At 60.5% G+C, this 16,709-nt stretch overlaps 1 protein-coding gene across 1 annotated transcript; it reads right to left on the reverse strand.

Annotated features, from left to right (window-relative positions):
- Nucleotides 1–2,963: 2,963 nt before the first annotated feature.
- LOC115492621 (mucin-3A-like) lies at nucleotides 2,964–10,325 on the reverse strand. The gene is made up of 9 exons (XM_072920646.1): nucleotides 10,217–10,325; nucleotides 9,221–9,348; nucleotides 9,081–9,139; nucleotides 8,839–8,987; nucleotides 8,662–8,730; nucleotides 7,017–7,179; nucleotides 5,465–5,623; nucleotides 3,976–4,177; nucleotides 2,964–3,049 (listed from the first exon to the last, which is right to left on the reverse strand). Exons 2-9 carry the CDS (start codon nucleotides 9,329–9,331, stop codon nucleotides 3,011–3,013), a joined length of 951 nt encoding a protein of 316 aa, XP_072776747.1. The 5' UTR covers nucleotides 9,332–9,348; nucleotides 10,217–10,325; the 3' UTR covers nucleotides 2,964–3,010.
- Between the last annotated feature and the right edge of the window lie 6,384 nt (nucleotides 10,326–16,709).

Genomic DNA, 16,709 nt, shown 5'->3' on the forward strand with positions numbered 1-16,709 from the left:
GTATGTCCCAGTATGTCCCAGTATGTCCCAGTTTGTTCTGGGTGCTTTTGGGGGGTGTCCCAGTATGTCCCAGTATGTCCCAGTATGTCCCAGTATGTCCCAGTATGTCCCAGTTTGTTCTGGGTGCTTTTGGGGGGTGTCCCAGTATGTCCCAGTATGTCCCAGTATGTCCCAATGCCTCCCAGTATGCCCCAGTATGTCCCAGTTTGGTCTGGGTGCTCCTTGGGTGTCCCAGTATGTCCCAGTATGTCCCAGTATGTCCCAGTTTGGTCAGGGTGCCACCTGCTCCCAGTGCCTCCCAGTCCATCCCAGTGTCTCCCAGTCCCTCCCAGTATGTCCCAGTTTGGTCTGGGTGCTCCTTGGGCTGTCCCAGTATGTCCCAGTATCTCCCAGTATGTCCCAGTATGTCCCAGTTTGGTCTGGGTGCTTTTTGGGGGTGTCCCAGTATGTCCCAGTATGTCCCAGTATGTCCCAGTATGTCCCAGTATGTCCCAGTTTGGTCTGGGTGCTTTTTGGGGGTGTCCCAGTATGTTCCAGTATGTCCCAGTATGTCCCAGTATGTTCTGGGTGCTTCTTGGGTTGTCCCAGTATGTCCCAGTATGCCCCAGTATGTCGTCCCAGTATGTTCCAGTGCCTCCCAGTATGTCCCAGTATGACCCAGTATGTCCCAGTTTGGTCTGGGTGCTTTTTGGGGATGTCCCAGTATGTCCCAGTATGTCCCAGTTTGTTCTGGGTGCCCCCTGCTCCCAGTCCGTCCCAGTCCCTCCCAGTCCGTCCCAGTCCCTCCCAGTCCCTCCCAGTCCCTCCCAGTCCGTCCCAGTCCCTCCCAGTCCCATAACTCCCCCCCACCCCCAAACTGCGGCAATTCACACAAATCAAACCAACAAATCGATAATTTATTATCAATACATCGATTATTACTATAAATAAATACGGGGGAGGGGCAGGAAAAGGGGGCGGGGCTCCTGCCCCTCCCCCCCCCCCCCAAAAAATGGATTTTTGGGGGGCTTCAACCCCCCCCCGGGGACCCCCCGGGCTCTGCCCAGGGTGGGGGTGGGGCTTCATCACCCCAAAGAAATAAATATTGAGGGGTTCGTCCCCCAAATCCCACAGAATTCCCCCAAAATCCCCCAAAATCCCTCAAAATTCAATTCCCCCAAAATCCCCCAAAATCCCCCAAAATCCCCCCAAAATCCCCCAAAATTCCCCCAAAATCCCCAAAATCCCCCAAAATTCCCCCAAATTCCCCCAAAATCCCCCAAAATTCAATTCCCCAAAATTCCCCCAAAATCCCCCAAAATCCCCAAAATTCCCCCAAAATTCCCCCAAAATTCCCCCAAAATCCCCCAAAATCCCCCAAAATTCAATTCCCCCAAAATCCCCCAAAATTACCCCAAAATCCCCCGAAATTCCCCCAAAATCCCCCAAAATCCCCCAAAATTCCCTCAAAATTCAATTCCCCTAAAATTCCCCCAAAATTCCCCCAAAATCCCCCAAAATTCCCCCAAAATTCCCCCAAAATCCCCCAAAATTCCCTCAAAATTCAATTCCCCTAAAATTCCCCCAAAATTCCCCCAAAATCCCCCAAAATTCCCCAAAATTCCCCCCAAAATCCCCCAAAATCCCCCAAAATCCCCCAAAATTCCCCCAAAATCCCCCAAAATTACCCCAAAATCCCCCCCCAAACCCCAACCCCGAGGGTCTCGCCCGGCCCCTGGCACGTCCCGCGCGCCGGAGCAAACTGGGAGTTACTGGGAGTTACTGGGAGTTACTGGGAGCTACTGGGAGGTGGTCCCGATTCTCACATGGGTTTGGGGGGTCTGTCGTGGGGTTTGGGGATCTTCTGGTCCACATCGAGGTCCCCTCATTGGGGTTGGGGTCTTCTGGTCCGGGTTGGGGTCTCCTGGTTGGGGTTGGGGTCTCCTGGGTGGGGTCAGGGTCTTCTGGTCCATGTTGGGGTCTCCTCCTTGGGGTTGGGGTCTTCTGGTCCAGGTCAATGTCCCCTGGTTTGGGTTGGGGTCTTCTGGTCCATGTTGGGGTCTCCTCATTGGGGTCAGGGTCTTCTGGTCCAGGTCAATGTCCCCTCATTGGGGTTTGGGTGTCCTCCTTGGGGTTGGGGTCTCCTGGTCCATGTTGGGGTCTCCTCATTGGGGTTGGGGTCTTCTGGATGGGGTCAGGGTCTTCTGGTCCATGTTGGGGTCTCCTTATTTGGGTTGGGGTCTCCTGGTCTCTGTTGGGGTCTCCTGGTTGGGGTTGGGGTTGCCTCATTTGGGTTGGGGTCTTCTGGTCCAGGTCAATGTCCCCTCATTGGGGTTGGGGTCTCCTCATTGGGGTTGGGGTCTTCTGGTCCCTGTTGGAGTCTCCTGGTTGGGGTTGGGGTCTTCTGGTTGGGGTCAGGGTCCACTCATTGGGGTTGGGGTCTCCTCATTGGGGTTGGGGTCTTCTGGTCCATGTTGGGGTCTCCTTGTTGGGGTCTCCTCACTGGGATTGGGGTCTTCTAGTCCATGTTGGGGTCCCCTCATTAGGGTTGGGGGTCTCTTCATTGGGGCTGGGGTCTCCTGGTCCATGTTGGGGTCTCCTCACTGGGGCTGATGTCCCCTCCTTGGGGTCTTCTGGTCCATGTTGGGGTCTCCTCATTGGAGTTGGGGTCCCCTCCTTGGGGTTGATGTCCCCTGCTTGGGGTTGGGGTCTCCTGGTCCATGTTGGGGTCTCCTTGTTGGGGTCTTCCCCTGGGGGTTGGGGTCTCCTCATCGGGGTCGATGTCCCTCACTGGGGTCGATGTCCCCCCTTTGGGGTCGATGTCCCCTCACTGGGGCCGATGTCCCCTCCGTGGGGTTGGGGGTCTCCTGGTCCATGTTGGGGTCTCCTCACTGGGGCCGGTGTCCCCTCCTTGGGGTTGGGGTCTTCTGGTCCTGGTTGGGGTCTCCTTGTTGGGGTCTCCTCATCGGGGTCAATGTCCCTCACCGGGGTCGATGTCTCCTCGTGGTGCTCCGGGTGGTCCCGGGGGGGGTCACAGGTCAGGGGTGACCTTCGGCCTCGGGGTCCTCAGCTGGGGGAGGGGACAGCGTGAGAGACGGGTCCTGGAAGGGGACTGGGGTCTCTTTGGGGTCCTGGAAGGGGATTGGGGTCTCTTTGGGGTCCTGGCAGGGGATTGGGGTCTCTTTGGGGTCCTGGAAGGGGATTGGGGTCTCCTTTAGGTCCTAGCAGGGGATTTGGGTTCCTTTAGGTCCTGGCAGGGAATTTGGGATCTCTTTAGGTCCTGGCAGGGGATTTAGGTTCCTTTAGGTCCTGGCAGGGATTTGGGTTCCTTTAGGTCCTGGCAGGGATTTGGGTTCCTTTAGGTCCTGGCAGGGGGTTTGGGTTCCTTTAGGTCCTGGCAGGGATTTGGGTTCCTTTAGGTCCTGGCAGGGATTTGGGTTCCTTTAGGTCCTGGCAGGGGATTTAGGTTCCTTTAGGTCCTGGCAGGGATTTGGGTTCCTTTAGGTCCTGGCAGGGGGTTTGGGTTCCTTTAGGTCCTGGCAGGGATTCGGGATCTCTTTAGGGTCCTGGCAGGGGATTTAGGTTCCTTTAGGTCCTGGCAGGGGATTTGGGTTCCTTTAGGTCCTGGCAGGGGGTTTGGGTTCCTTTAGGTCCTGGCAGGGATTCGGGATCTCTTTAGGGTCCTGGCAGGGGATTTGGGATCTCTTTAGGTCCTGGCAGGGATTTGGAATCTCTTTAGGTCCTGGCAGGGATTTGGGGTCCCTTTAGGGTCCTGGCAGGAGATTTGGGTTCATTTAGGTCCTGGCAGGGGATTTGGGTTCATTTAGGTCCTGGCAGGGATTTGGGGTCCCTTTAGGGTCCTGGCAGGAGATTTGGGTTCATTTAGGTCCTGGCAGGAGATTCGGGATTCTTTAGGGTCCTGGCAGGGGATTTGGGATCTCTTTAGGTCCTGGCAGGGATTCGGGATCTCTTTAGGTCCTGGCAGGGGTGTGGTACCTGCAGGAAGGGATCCACGCGCTCCAAGGACGGTCGGAAGGCGCCGGGGGGGGGTCCCGGGGGTCTCCCGCAGATCTCGGGGTCCCCCGGGGGGGGGTGGGGGGGGGCGACCCCCGGGTTGGGGATCACGGCCCCCCCCACGGGGCTCCAGGTGAAATCGTCCAGTTCGTACCAAGAACCCCCAAAATAGGGGGGGAGGTCACTGGGGGGAGGGGGAGGGGTGAGAACTGGGGGGACTGGGAGACTCCCCCCAAACTGGGAGACCCCCAAACTGGGAACCCCAACTGGGAGACCCACCAAAATTGAAGAACCCAAACTGGGAACCCTCCAAGATGAGGAACCCAAACTGGGAGACCCCAAAATGAGAACCCAAACTGGGAACCCAAACTGGGAGACCCCTCCCAAGGCAGAACCCAAACTGGGAACCCCCCCCAGATGAGGAACCCAAACTGGGAACCCAAACTGGGAACCCCCCCAAAATGAGGAACCCAAACTGGGAGACCCCCAAACTGGGAATCCAAACTGGGAGCCCACCAAGATGAGGAACCCAAACTGGGAGACCCCCAAATTGAAGAACCCAAACTGGGAACCCAAACTGGGAACCCTCCCCAGATGAGGAAACCAAACTGGGAACCCAAACTGGGAACCCACCAAGATGAGGAACCCAAACTGGGAACCCCCCCCAGATGAGGAACTCAAACTGGGAACCCCAAACTGGGATCCCCCCCTAGATGAGGAACCCAAACTGGGAACCCCCTCAAAATGAGGAACCCAAACTGGGAACCCCCCCAGATGAAGAACCTAAACTGGGAGACCCAAGATGAGGAACCCAAACTGGGAGACCCAAAATGAGGAACCCAAACTGGGAACCCACCCCAAATTGAAGAACCCAAACTGGGATCCCACCAAGATGAAGAACCCAAACTGGGAACCCAAACTGGGAGCCCACCAAGCTGAGGAACCCAAACTGGGAACCCACCAAGATGAGGAACCCAAACTGGGAACCCAAACTGGGAGACCCCAAAATTGAAGAACCCAAACTGGGAACCCCCCTGAGATGAGGAACCCAAACTGGGAACCCAAACTGGGAGCCCACCAAAATGAGGAACCCAAACTGGGAGCCCACCAAATTGAAGAACCCAAACTGGGAGACCCCAAAATGAAGAACCCAAACTGGGAGACCCCTCCCAAGGCAGAACCCAAACTGGGAACCCAAACTGGGAGACCCCAAAATGAGGAACCCAAACTGGGAACCCACCAAGATGAGGAACCCAAACTGGGAACCCCCAAAATGAAGAACCCAAACTGGGAGCCCACCAAGATGAGGAAACCAAACTGGGAACCCAAACTGGGAAACCCCCAAATTGAAGAACCCAAACTGGGAGCCCACCAAGATGAGGAACCCAAACTGGGAACCCAAACTGGGAACCCACCAAGATGAGGACCCCAAACTGGGAGCCCCCCAGTGCGGACCCCGCCCGGGCCGTACCTGCGGTGGCGCCGGTGGCGGTGGCAGAGCAGGACCACGAGGAGGACGAGGCAGAGGAGGAAGAGCAGGGCCACCACCAGGCCCAGCCCGGTGGCCACCTTGCTGACCCGGCCCGAGCACTGCGCCCCCGCGTACCAGTACAGCTCCTGGTCCGGGCAACTGGGGAGGGGACACGGGGTCACCACGGGGGTGCTGGGACCTCGTGGTGGACATCAGGACCCCATGGTGGGTTTGGGGTCACCACGGGGGTGGTGGGACCTCGTGGTGGACATCAGGACCCCATGGTGGTCATTGGGACCCCGTGGTGGCCATTGGGACCTCATGATGGGTTTTGGGACCCCATGGTGGGCATTGGGACCCCATGGTGGCCATTGGGACCTCATGATGGGTTTTGGGACCCCATGGTGGGCATTGGGACCCCGTGGTGGCCATTGGGACCTCATGATGGGTTTTGGGACCCCATGGTGGGCATTGGGACCCCATGGTGGCCATTGGGACCCCGTGGTGGCCATTGGGACCCCGTGGTGGCCATTGGGACCCTGTGGTGGTCATTGGGACCTCATGGTGGGTTTGGGGTCACCATGGGGGGTGGTGGGACCTCGTGGTGGACATTGGGACCTCATGGTGGCCATTGGCACCCCATGGTGGATGTTAGGACCCCGTGGTGGCCACTGGGACCTCATGATGGGTTTGGGGACACCACAGGAGGTGTTGGGACCTTGTGGTGGCCGTTGGGACCTCATGGTGGCCATTGGGAACCCCATGGTGGCCATTGGGATCTCATGATGGGTTTTGAGACCCCATGGTGGGCGTTGGAACTCCATGGTGGACATTGGGATACCATAGTGGCCATTGGGACCCCATGGTGGCCATTGGCACCCCATGGTGGCCGTTGGGATCTCATGATGGGTTTGGGGTCACCATGGGGGGTGGTGGGACCTCATGGTGGTCATTGGGACCCCGTGGTGGCTGTTGGGATCTCATGATGGGTTTGGGACCCCATGGTGGCCATTGGGACCCCGTGGTGGCCATTGGGACCTCACGATGGGTTTGGGGTCACCACGGGGGTGGTGGGACCTCGTGGTGGCCATTGGGACCCCATGGTGGATGTTGGGACCCCGTGGTGGACACTGGGACCTCATGATGGGTTTGAGGACCCCCCAGTGACTGTTGGGACCCCATGGTGGACATCAGGACCCCGTGGTGGCCGTTGTGACCCCATGGTGGACGTTGTGACCCCATGGCAGGTTCTGGGAACCCGTGGTGGCCGTTGTGACCCCATGGTGGCCGTTGTGACCCCATGGTGGCCGTTGTGACCCTTTGGTGGCCGTTGTGACCCCGTGGCAGGTTCTGGGACCTCATGGTGGATGTTGTGACCCACGGCAGGTTCTGGGACCCCGTGGTGGCCGTTGTGACCCCATGGTGGCCGTTGTGACCCTGTGGTGGCCATTGGGACCCCTTGGTGGCCGTTGTGACCCCATGGAAGGTTCTGGGACCCCGTGGTGACCCTTGTGACCCACGGCAGGTTCTGGGACCCCGTGGTGGCACTCACAAGCAGCGGGGTCCCTCGCGGGTGACCTGGCAGCGGCCGTGGTGGCACTCCAGGCTCTGGGGCCGGTTGGGCGTGCAGGAGGTGACGCAGTGCAGGACCCCCGAGGAGATGGACGCCGAGAAGAAGTCACCGTAGCCGGGAGGGGCTCGCTGGTGGCACAGCTCTGGACGGGGGGACAAGGGGACATCGGGGGTGGAGGTGGGTGGTGGGTGAGGGACAGGAGATGGTGGGTGGTCAGGAGATGGTGGGTGAGGGACAGGAGATGTTGGGTGGTCAGGAGATGGTGGGTGAGGGACAGGAGATGTTGGGTGGTGGGTGAGGAACAGGAGATGTTGGGTGGTGGGTGAGGGACAGGAGATCTTGGGTGGTCAGGAGATGGTGGAGTGGCCAAGAGGGTCCATGGGGTGGTCAGGAGGGTCCATGGGGTGGTCAGGAGGTGGTCAGGAGGGGCCATGGGGTGGTCAGGAGGGTCCATGGGGTGGTCAGGAGATGCCATGGGATGGTCAGGAGGTGCCATGGGGTGGTCAGGGGGTGGTGGTTGGTCAGGAGATGCCATGGGGTGGTCAGGAGGTGCCATGGGATGGTCAGGGGGTGGTCAGGAGGGTCCATGGGGTGGTCAGGGGGTGCCATGGGGTGGTCAGGAGGGGCCATGGGGTGGTCAGGAGGGTCCATGGGGTGGTCAGGAGATGCCATGGGATGGTCAGGAGGTGCCATGGGGTGGTCAGGGGGTGGTGGTTGGTCAGGAGATGCCATGGGGTGGTCAGGAGGGTCCATGAGGTGGTCAGGGGGTGGTCAGAGGGTCCATGGGGTGGTCAGGGGGTGGTCAGGAGGGTCCATGGGGTGGTCAGGAGGGTCCATGGGGTGGTCAGGGGGTGGTCAGGAGGGTCCATGGGGTGGTCAGGAGGGTCCATGGGGTGGTCAGGGGGTGGTCAGGAGGGTCCATGAGGTGGTCAGGGGGTGGTCAGGAGGGTCCATGGGGTGGTCAGGAGGGTCCATGAGGTGGTCAGGGGGTGGTCAGGAGGGTCCATGGGGTGGTCAGGGGGTGGTCAGGAGGGTCCATGGGGTGGTCAGGAGTTGGTCAGGAGGGGCCATGGGGTGGTCAGGGGGTCCACGGGGTGGTCAGGAGGGTCCATGGGGTGGTCAGGGGGTGGTCAGGGGGTGGTCAGGAAGGTCCATGGGGTGGTCAGGGGGTGGTCAGGAGGGGCCATGGGGTGGTCAGGAGGGTCCATGGGATGGTCAGGAGGTGCCATGGGGTGGTCAGGAAGGTCCATGGGATGGTCAGGAGGTGGTCAGAGGGTCCATGGGGTGGTCAGGAAGGTCCATGGGGTGGTCAGAGGGTGGTCAGGGGGTGCCATGGGGTGGTCAGGAAGGTCCATGGGGTGGCCAGGAGGTGCCATGGGGTGGTCAGGAAGGTCCATGGGATGGTCAGGAAGGTCCATGGGGTGGTCAGGGGGTGGTCAGGAGGGTCCATGGGGTGGTCAGGGAGTGGTGGTTGGTCAGGAGGGTCCATGGGATGGTCAGGGGTGGTCAGGAGGGTCCATGGGGTGGTCAGGAAGGTCCATGGGGTGGTCAGGAGGGGCCATGGGGTGGTCAGGGGTGGTCAGGAAGGTCCATGGGGTGGTCAGGACCTCCCCGCCGTTCTCACCATCCAGGTCCAACACCTCCCTCATGCCGCTGACCACGGGGTCACCTCTCAGCACCAGGCACAGCACGGCTGCGGTGGGAGGAGAAGACATCAGAGACCACCCTTGGGTGCCCCAGAGGTCCAGGGGAGGTCCCGCAGGGGTCCAGGAGGATCTGGGGGGGCTTTGGGGTCACCCACAGGTGTTGTGCTGGCAGTTGCCCTGGCTGTCCACCACCTCCTGGAGGTTCTCCACCAACTCCTCCGTGGTCTCCTGGAACTTCTCCGTGGTGTTGCTGCTCTGGGCCATGGTGAAGAAGACCTGGTGTCCCACCACGATGCTGCCGGACCTTTGGGGAGGGGACACAGGAGGTCACAGAGGGGTTTGGGGACACCCCAACCCCACCCCACCCCACCCCTGGGGGTGGTCAGGGACCCCTTACTTGAGGCTGGTGATCTCCACGCCCTCGTAGCCAGGGATGGTCCCGTAGATCTTCTTGATCTGCAAGGGCAGAAGGTCACTTGGCCACCCCTGAGGGGACACGGTGGCCGTGGTGGGACACCGGACTCCCCATGGCCTCACCTCCTGCCGGAAGTGGTTCTGGAAGAAGAGGAAGGTCTCGGAGGTCGGGTCCTCCAGGTCCTTGGAGTAGTTGAAGTTGGTGACGGTCACCTCCATGTCCAGGGTGGTCATGATGGTCCCAGGGAACGCTGGAGGGGCAATGGGGAGAAGGGGTCAGTGGGGTGGGACAGGGTGGGTGAGGACCTCCAGGGTGTCCAGGAACCCCGAGGACCTCCAGGGTGTCCAGGAACCCCGAGGACACCAGGACCTCCACGGTGTCCAGGACCACCGAAGTGACCAGGACCTCCAGGATGGTCAGGATCCCCAAGGAGACCAGGTTCCTCAAGAAGACCAAGATCCCCAAGAGGACCAGGACCCCCAGAACCACCAGGACCTCAAAGAAGACCAGGACCCCAAAGGTGCCCAGAACCCCAAAGAAGACCAGGACCACCAAGATGACCAGGACCACCAAGATGATGAGAACCCTTGAGATGCCCAGGACCCTCAAGAAGACCAAGACCCCCCAAAAGCACCTGAACCCCAAAAAGACCAGGACCACCAAGAAGACCAGGACCACCAAGAAGACCAGGACCACCAAGATGATCAAGGCCCTCAAGAAGACCAAGACCCCCCAAAACCACCAGGACCACCAAGATGACCAGAACCTTCAAGACCAAGATCCCCAAGAAGACCAGAACCCCCAAAAACCACCAGAACCCCCAAGATGACCAGGCCCACCAAGATGATCAAGACCCTCAAGAAGACCAAGACCCCCCAAAAGCACCAGAACCCCAAAAAGACCAGGACCACCAAGACCAAGATCCCCAAGAAGACCAGAACCCCCAAAAACCACCAGGACCACCAAGATGACCAGAACCCCCAAGATGACCAGGACCCCCAAGATGACCAGAACCTTCAAGACCAAGATCCCCAAGAAGACCAGAACCCCCAAACCCACCAGGACCCCCGAGATGCCCAGGCCCCCCAGGGGTGGGGTGGGGTGGGACCACCACTCACGCAGGTTGGTCTCCACGGTGTCGGTGGAGAACTCGCAGCGTGGACCGGCGTAGGACGGGCTGCAGAGACAACCGGCGCTGGTGGAGGTCCCCCCGTTCTCACACAGCCCTGGTGGGGACACGGGGACATGGGGACATCAGCCGGGGAACGGGGACACCCCAGGTGAGCGTGGAGGACATCTGGGGAGGACTCACCTGGAGGAGGAGCAGGGCTGGTCCAAAGGGTGGTTGGGGTGGTCCCTGGGGTGGTCGTGGAGGTCCCTGAGGTGGTTGTGGTGGTCCCTGGGGTGGTGGACATTGCTGTAGAGGTCCTCGGGGGGGTGGTGTAGGCCACTGAGGTGGTCGAGGTGGTCCCTGGAGTGGTCGTGGTGGTCCATGGAGTGGAGGAAGTGGTCCCTGAGATGGTTGTGGAGGTCGCTGGGATTGTGGTGGTCCCTGGGATGGTCGTGGAGGTCCCTGGGGTGGTCGTGGTGGTCCATGGAGTGGAGGAGGTGATTCCTGAGATGGTTGTGGTGGTCCCTGGGGTGGTTGTGGAGGTCCCTGGGATGGTCGTGGTGGTTCCCGGGGTGGTTGTGGTGGTCCCTGGGGTAGAGGTGGAGGTCCCTGAGGTGGTTGTGGAGGTCCCTGGGGTGGTCGTAGTGGTCCCTGGGGTGGTCGTGGTGGTCCCAGAGGAGGTTGTGGAGATTGCTGGAGTGGTCATGGTGGTCAATGGAGTGGTCGTGGTAGTTCCTGGGATTGTGGTGGTGGTCCCAGATGTGGTTGTGGTGGTCCCTGGGGTGGTTGTGGTGGTTCCTGGGGTGGTCATGGTGGTCTCTGGGGTGGTTGTGGTGCTACTCGGGATGGTCGTGGTGGTCCCAGATGTGGTTGTGGAGCTTGCTGGGGTTGTGGTGGTCCCTGAAGAGGTCGTGGTGGTCCCTGGGAAGGCTGTGGTGGTCACTGGGGGGGTTGTGCTGGTCCCTGGGATGGTTGGGGTGGTCCCTGGGGTGGAGGAAGTGGTCCCTGGGGTAGAGGTGGTGGTCCCTGAGGTGGTAGTGGAGGTCCCTGGGATGGTTGTGGTGGTCCCTGGAATTGTTGTGGTGGTCCCTGGGACAGTTGTGGTGGTCCCAGAGTTGGTCGTGGTGGTCCCTGAGATAGTATTGGAGGTCCCTGGAGTGGTCGTGGTGGTCCCTGGGATGATTGTGGTGGTCCCTGGGGTGGTTGTGGTGGTCCATGGAGTGGAGGAGGTGGTCCCTGGGGTGATCGTAGAGGTCCCTGGGATGGTTGTGGAGGTCCCTGAGATGGTTGTGGTTGTCCCTGAGGTGGTTGTGGTGGTACCCAGGGTGGTTGTGGAGGTTCCCGGGGTAGTTGTGGTGGTCCCTGGGGTTGTTGTGGTGGTCCCAGAGTTGGTCGTGGTGGTCCCTGGGGTGGTCGTGAAGGTCACTGAAGTGGTCGTAGAGGTCCCAGAGATGGAGGAGGTGGTCCCTGAGGTGGCGGTGGTGGTCCCTGGAGTGGTCGTGGTGGTCCCTGAGATGGTTGTGGTGGTCCCTGGGGTGGTCGTGGTGGTACCCAGGGTGGTTGTGGTGGTCCCTGGGGTGGTTGTGGAGGTCCCTGAGGTGATCGTGGAGGTCCCTGAGGCGGTTTTGGTGCTACTCAGGATGGTTGTGGAGGTCCCTGGGGTGGTCGTGGTGGTGCCTGGGGAGGTTGTGGTGGTCCCTGGAGTGGTCGTGGTGGTCCATGGATTGGAGGAAGTGGTCCCTGAGGTGGTTGTGGTGCTACTCGGGATGGTCGTGGTGGTCCCAGAGTTGGTCGTGGTTGTCCCTGGAGTGGTCGTGGTGGTCCATGGAGTGGAGGAGGTGGTCCCTGGGGTGATCGCAGAGGTCCCTGGGGTGGTTGTGGTGGTCCCTGAGATAGTTGTGGTGGTCCCTGGAGTAGTTGTGGTGGTCCCAGCGGAGGTTGTGGAGATTGCTGGAGTGGTCATGGTGGTCCATGGAGTGGTTGTGGTAGTTCCTGGGATTGTGGTGGTGGTCCCAGAGTTGGTCGTGGTGGTCCGTGAGATAAGAGTGGTGGTCCCTGGGGTGGTTGTGGTGGTTCCCGGGGTAGTTGTGGTGGTACCTGGGACTGTGGTGGAGGTCCCTGGGGTGATTGTGGAGGTCCCTGAGGTGGTTGTGGTGGTCTCTGGGGTGGAGGACGTGGTCCCTGGAATGGTCGTGGTGGTCCCTGAGATAGTAGTGGAGGTCCATGGGGTGGTCATGGTGGTCTCTGGGGTGGTTGTGGTGCTACTCGGGATGGTTGTGGTGGTCCCAGATGTGGTTGTGGAGATCGTTGGGGTTGTGGTGGTCACGGGAGTGGTCGTGGTGGTCCCAGAGTTGGTCGTGGTGGTCCATGAGATAGTAGTGGAGGTCCCTGGGGTGGTCGTGGTGGTCCGTGAGGTGGCTGTGGTGGTCCCTGGGACTGTGGTGGTGGTCCCAGAGTTGGTCGTGGTTGTACCTGGGGTAGAGGAGGAGGTCCCTGGGATTGTTGTGGTGGTCCCTGGGATGGTTGTGGTGGTCCCAGAGTTGGTCGTGGTTGTCCCTGGGGTGGTCGTGGTGGTCCCTGGGATGGTTGTGGTGGTCCCTGGGGTGGTCGTGGTGGTCGCTGTGGTGGTTGTGGAGGTTCCCGGGGTAGTTGTGGTGGTTCCTGGGATTGTGGTGGTGGTCCCAGAGTTGGTCGTGGTGGTACCTGAGATAGTAGTGGAGGTCCCTGGGGTGGTCGTGGTGGTCCCTGAGGTGGTTGTGGTGGTCCCTGGGACTTTGGTGGTGGTCCCAGAGTTGGTCGTGGTTGTACCTGGGGTAGAGGAGGTGGACCCTGGGGTGGTCGTGGAGGTCCCTGGGGTAGAGGTGGTGGTCCCTGGGATTGTTGTGGTGGTCCCAGAGTTGGTCATGGTGGTCCCTGGGGTGGTCGTGGTGGTCCCTGGGATGGTGGTGGAGGTCCCTGGGGTGGTTGTGGTGCTACTCGGGATGGTCGTGGTGGTCCCAGATGTGGTTGTGGAGGTTTCTGGGGTCGTGGTGGTCCCTGAGGTGGTTGTGGTGGTCCCAGAGGAGGTTGTGGAGATTGCTGGAGTGGTCATGGTGGTCCATGGAGTGGCCGTGGTAGTCCCTGGGATTGTGGTGGTGGTCCCAGAGTTGGTTGTGGTGGTCCCTGGGGTGGTCGTAGAGGTCCCTGAGATGGTTGTGGAGGTTGCTGGGGTTGTGGTGGTCCTTGAGATGGTTGTGGTGGTCCCTGGAGTGGTCGTGGTGGTCCATGGGATGGTTGGGGTGGTCACTGGAGTGAAGGAGGTGGTCCCTGGGGTGATTGTGGTGGTCCCTGGGATGGTTGGGGTGGTCCCTGGGATGGTTGTGGTGCTACTCGGGATGGTCATGGTGGTCCCAGATGTGGTTGTGGAGGTTGCTGGGGTTGTGGTGGTCCCAGAGGAGGTTGTGGAGATTGCTGGAGTGGTCATGGTGGTCCATGGAGTGGCCGTGGTAGTCCCTGGGATTGTCGTGGTCGTCCCAGAATTGGTTGTGGTGGTCCCTGGGGGGGTCGTGGGGGTCCCTGAGATGGTTGTAGTGGTCACAGACGTGGTCGTGGTGATTAATGGAGTGGAGGAGGTGGTCCCTGGGGTTGTCGTGGTGGTCCCTGGGATGGTTGTGGTGCTACTTGGGTTGGTTGTGGTGGTCCCAGAGTTGGTCGTGGTGGTCACTGGAGTGGTTGTGGTGATCCATGGAGTGGAGGAGATGGCCCCTGAGGTGCTCATGGTGGTACCCGGGGTGGTTGTGGTGGCCCCTGAGGAAGAGGACGTGGTCCTTGGGGTGGTTGTGGAGGTCCCTGGGGGGCTTGTTGTGGTCCCTGGGACAGTTGTGGTGGTCAATGGGGTGGAGGAGGTGGTCGCTGAAGAGGTCATGGTGGTCCCTGAGGATGTTGTGGTGGTCCTTGCGGTGGTCGTGGTGGTCTCTGAGCTGGTGGACATGGTCCCTGGGATGGTCGTGGTGGTCAATGGGGTGGAGGAGGTGGTCGCTGAAGAGGTCGTGGTGGTCGCTGAGGTTGTTGGGGTGGCCTCTGGGGTGGTCGTGGTGGTCTCTGAGGTGGAGGACGTGGTCCGTGGGACGGTTGTGGAGGTCTCTGAGGTGCTTGTGGTGGTCCCTGGGGTGGTCGTGGTGGTCACAGGAGTGGTTGTTGTGGTCCCCGAGATGGTTGTGGAGGTCCCTGGGGTGCTTGTGGTGGTCCCTGAGATGGTTGTTCTGGTCCCTGAGGTGCTTGTGGTGATCTCTGGGATGGTCATGGTGGTCCCTGTGGTGGTCGTAGTGGCCCCTGAGATGGCCGTGGTGATCCATGGGGTGGTCGTGGTGGTCTCTGGGATGGTTGTTTTGGTTTCTGGGGTGCTTGTGGTGGTCTCTGAGATGGTCATGGTGGTCTCTGAGTTGGAAGAGGTGGGACTTGAGGTGGTTGGGTTGGTTGCAGAGGTGCTCATGGTGGACCCTGGGGTGGTTGTGGAGGTGCCTGAGGTGGAGGAGGTGGACCCTGGGGTGGTTGTGGTTGTCTCTGAGGTGGAGGTGGTCTCTGGGGAGGTCGTGGAGGTCTCTGAGGACATCATGGTGGTCCCTGAGGAGGTCGTGGCTGTCTCTGTGGTGCTCATGGAGCTCCCTGTGGTCATTGTGGAGGTCCATGAGGAGCTTGGGGTCAGCTCTGGGGTGCTCGTGCTGGTCCTGTCAGTGCTGGAGGTTCCTGAGGTGGTCGTGGTGGTCCCTGGGATGGTTGTGGAGGTTCCTGAGGTGGAGGAGGTGGTCCATGGGATGGTCGTGGTGGTCTCTGAAGTGGCCATGGTCCTTGGGGTGGTCGTGGTGGCCGCTGGGGCGGTTGTGGTGGTCCCCGGGATGGTTGTTTTGGTCCCTGGGGTGGTTGTGGTGGTCTCGGAGATGGTCATGGTGGTCTCTGAGGAGGTCGTGGTGGTCTCTGAGGAGGTCCTGGTGGCCTCTGAGGTGGAAGAGGTGGGACTTGAGGTGGTTGGGTTGGTCCCAGAGGTGCTCATGGTGGACCCTGGGGTGGTTGTGGAGGTCTCTGAGGCGAAGGAGGTGGTCACTGGTGTGGTTGTTGTCCCTGAGGAGGTCGTGGAGGCCCCTGAGGAGGTCGTGGCTGTCTCTGTGGTGCTCATGGAGCTCCCTGGAGGTGTCGTGGAGGTCCATGAGGAGCTCGGGGTCATCTCTGGGGTGCTCGTGCTGGTCCTGTCAGTGCTGGAGGTGCCTGAGGTGGTCGTGGTGGTCCATGGGTTGGTCGTGGTGGTCCATGGGGTGGTCGTGGTGGTCTCTGGGATGTCCGTGGAGGTCCCTGAGGTGGAGGAGGTGGTCACTGGTGTGGTTGTGGTAGTCTCTGAGGTGGTCGTGGTGGTCTCTGGGATGGTCATGGTGGTCTCTGAGGTGGAGGTGGTCCCTGAGGAGGTCGTGGAGGTCTCTGAGGAGGCCATGGTGGTCTCTGAGGAAGTCGTGGAGGTCCCTGAGGTGGTCTCGGTGGTTCCTGAGGTGGTTGTGGCCGGCCCTGAGGTGGTCTCGGTGGTTCCTGGGGTGGCCCCGGTGGTTCCTGAGGTGGTCTCGGTGGTTCTGGAGGTGGTCTTGGTGGTCTCTGAGATGGTCTCGGTGGTTCCTGAGGTTATCTCGGTGGTTCCTGAGAAGGTCTCAGTGGTTCCTAGGGTGGTCTTGGTGGTTCCTGAGGTGGTCGTGGCCGTCCCTGAGAAGGTCTCGGTGGTTCCTGAGAAGGTCTCGGTGGTCCCTGAGAAGGTCTCGGTGGTTCCTGAGAAGGTCTCGGTGGTTCCTGAGAAGGTCTCAGTGGTTCCTGAGATGGTTTTGGTGGTTCCTGAGATGGTCTTGGTGGTTCCTGAGGTGGTTGTGGCTGTCCCTGAGAAGGTCTCGGTGGTTCCTGAGGTCTCAGTGGTTCCTAGGGTGGTCTCGGTGGTTCCTGAGGTGGTCTCGGAGCTTGTCCCCACGATGGCGGCTGCAGGGGCGGGTCCAGGATGAGCAGAGACCCCCAAGGCCCTCCCAGGGTGGACACCCCAACCTTCACCTTCCTCCTCCTCCTCCTCCTCGATCCTCCTCCTGGCCTTTGACCCATCCAACCCCCCCGTCCTCCACTCCCCTTCATCTTCACCCTCCTCTTCCTCCTCCTCCTCCAAGACCTCCACCCAAGGTTTCTTCTCCCCTTCCAACCTCCTCCATCATCCCCACCTTCTTCTTCCTCCTCCTCCTCCTCCTCCTCCTCCTCCTCCTCCTCCTCCTCCTCCTCCTCCAGGGCCTTCATCATTTGTTGATGTCCTTCATCCTCCCCCTGCAGTCTCAAACCTCTCCCACCCCCAGTCCTTCATCTTCTTCATCTTCCTCCTCCTCCTCCTCCTCCTCGAAGACCTTCAAATCTGAACCCCTCAAACCTCCCCACCCGATTCGTCCTCCTGTTCTTCATCCTCTTCACCCTCTTCCTCTTCATCCTCCTCCTCCTCACCCCCCACTGTCCCC

This window comes from Taeniopygia guttata, chromosome 32, assembly GCF_048771995.1.
Source record: "Taeniopygia guttata chromosome 32, bTaeGut7.mat, whole genome shotgun sequence".
In the NCBI taxonomy this organism is placed as follows: domain Eukaryota; kingdom Metazoa; phylum Chordata; class Aves; order Passeriformes; family Estrildidae; genus Taeniopygia; species Taeniopygia guttata.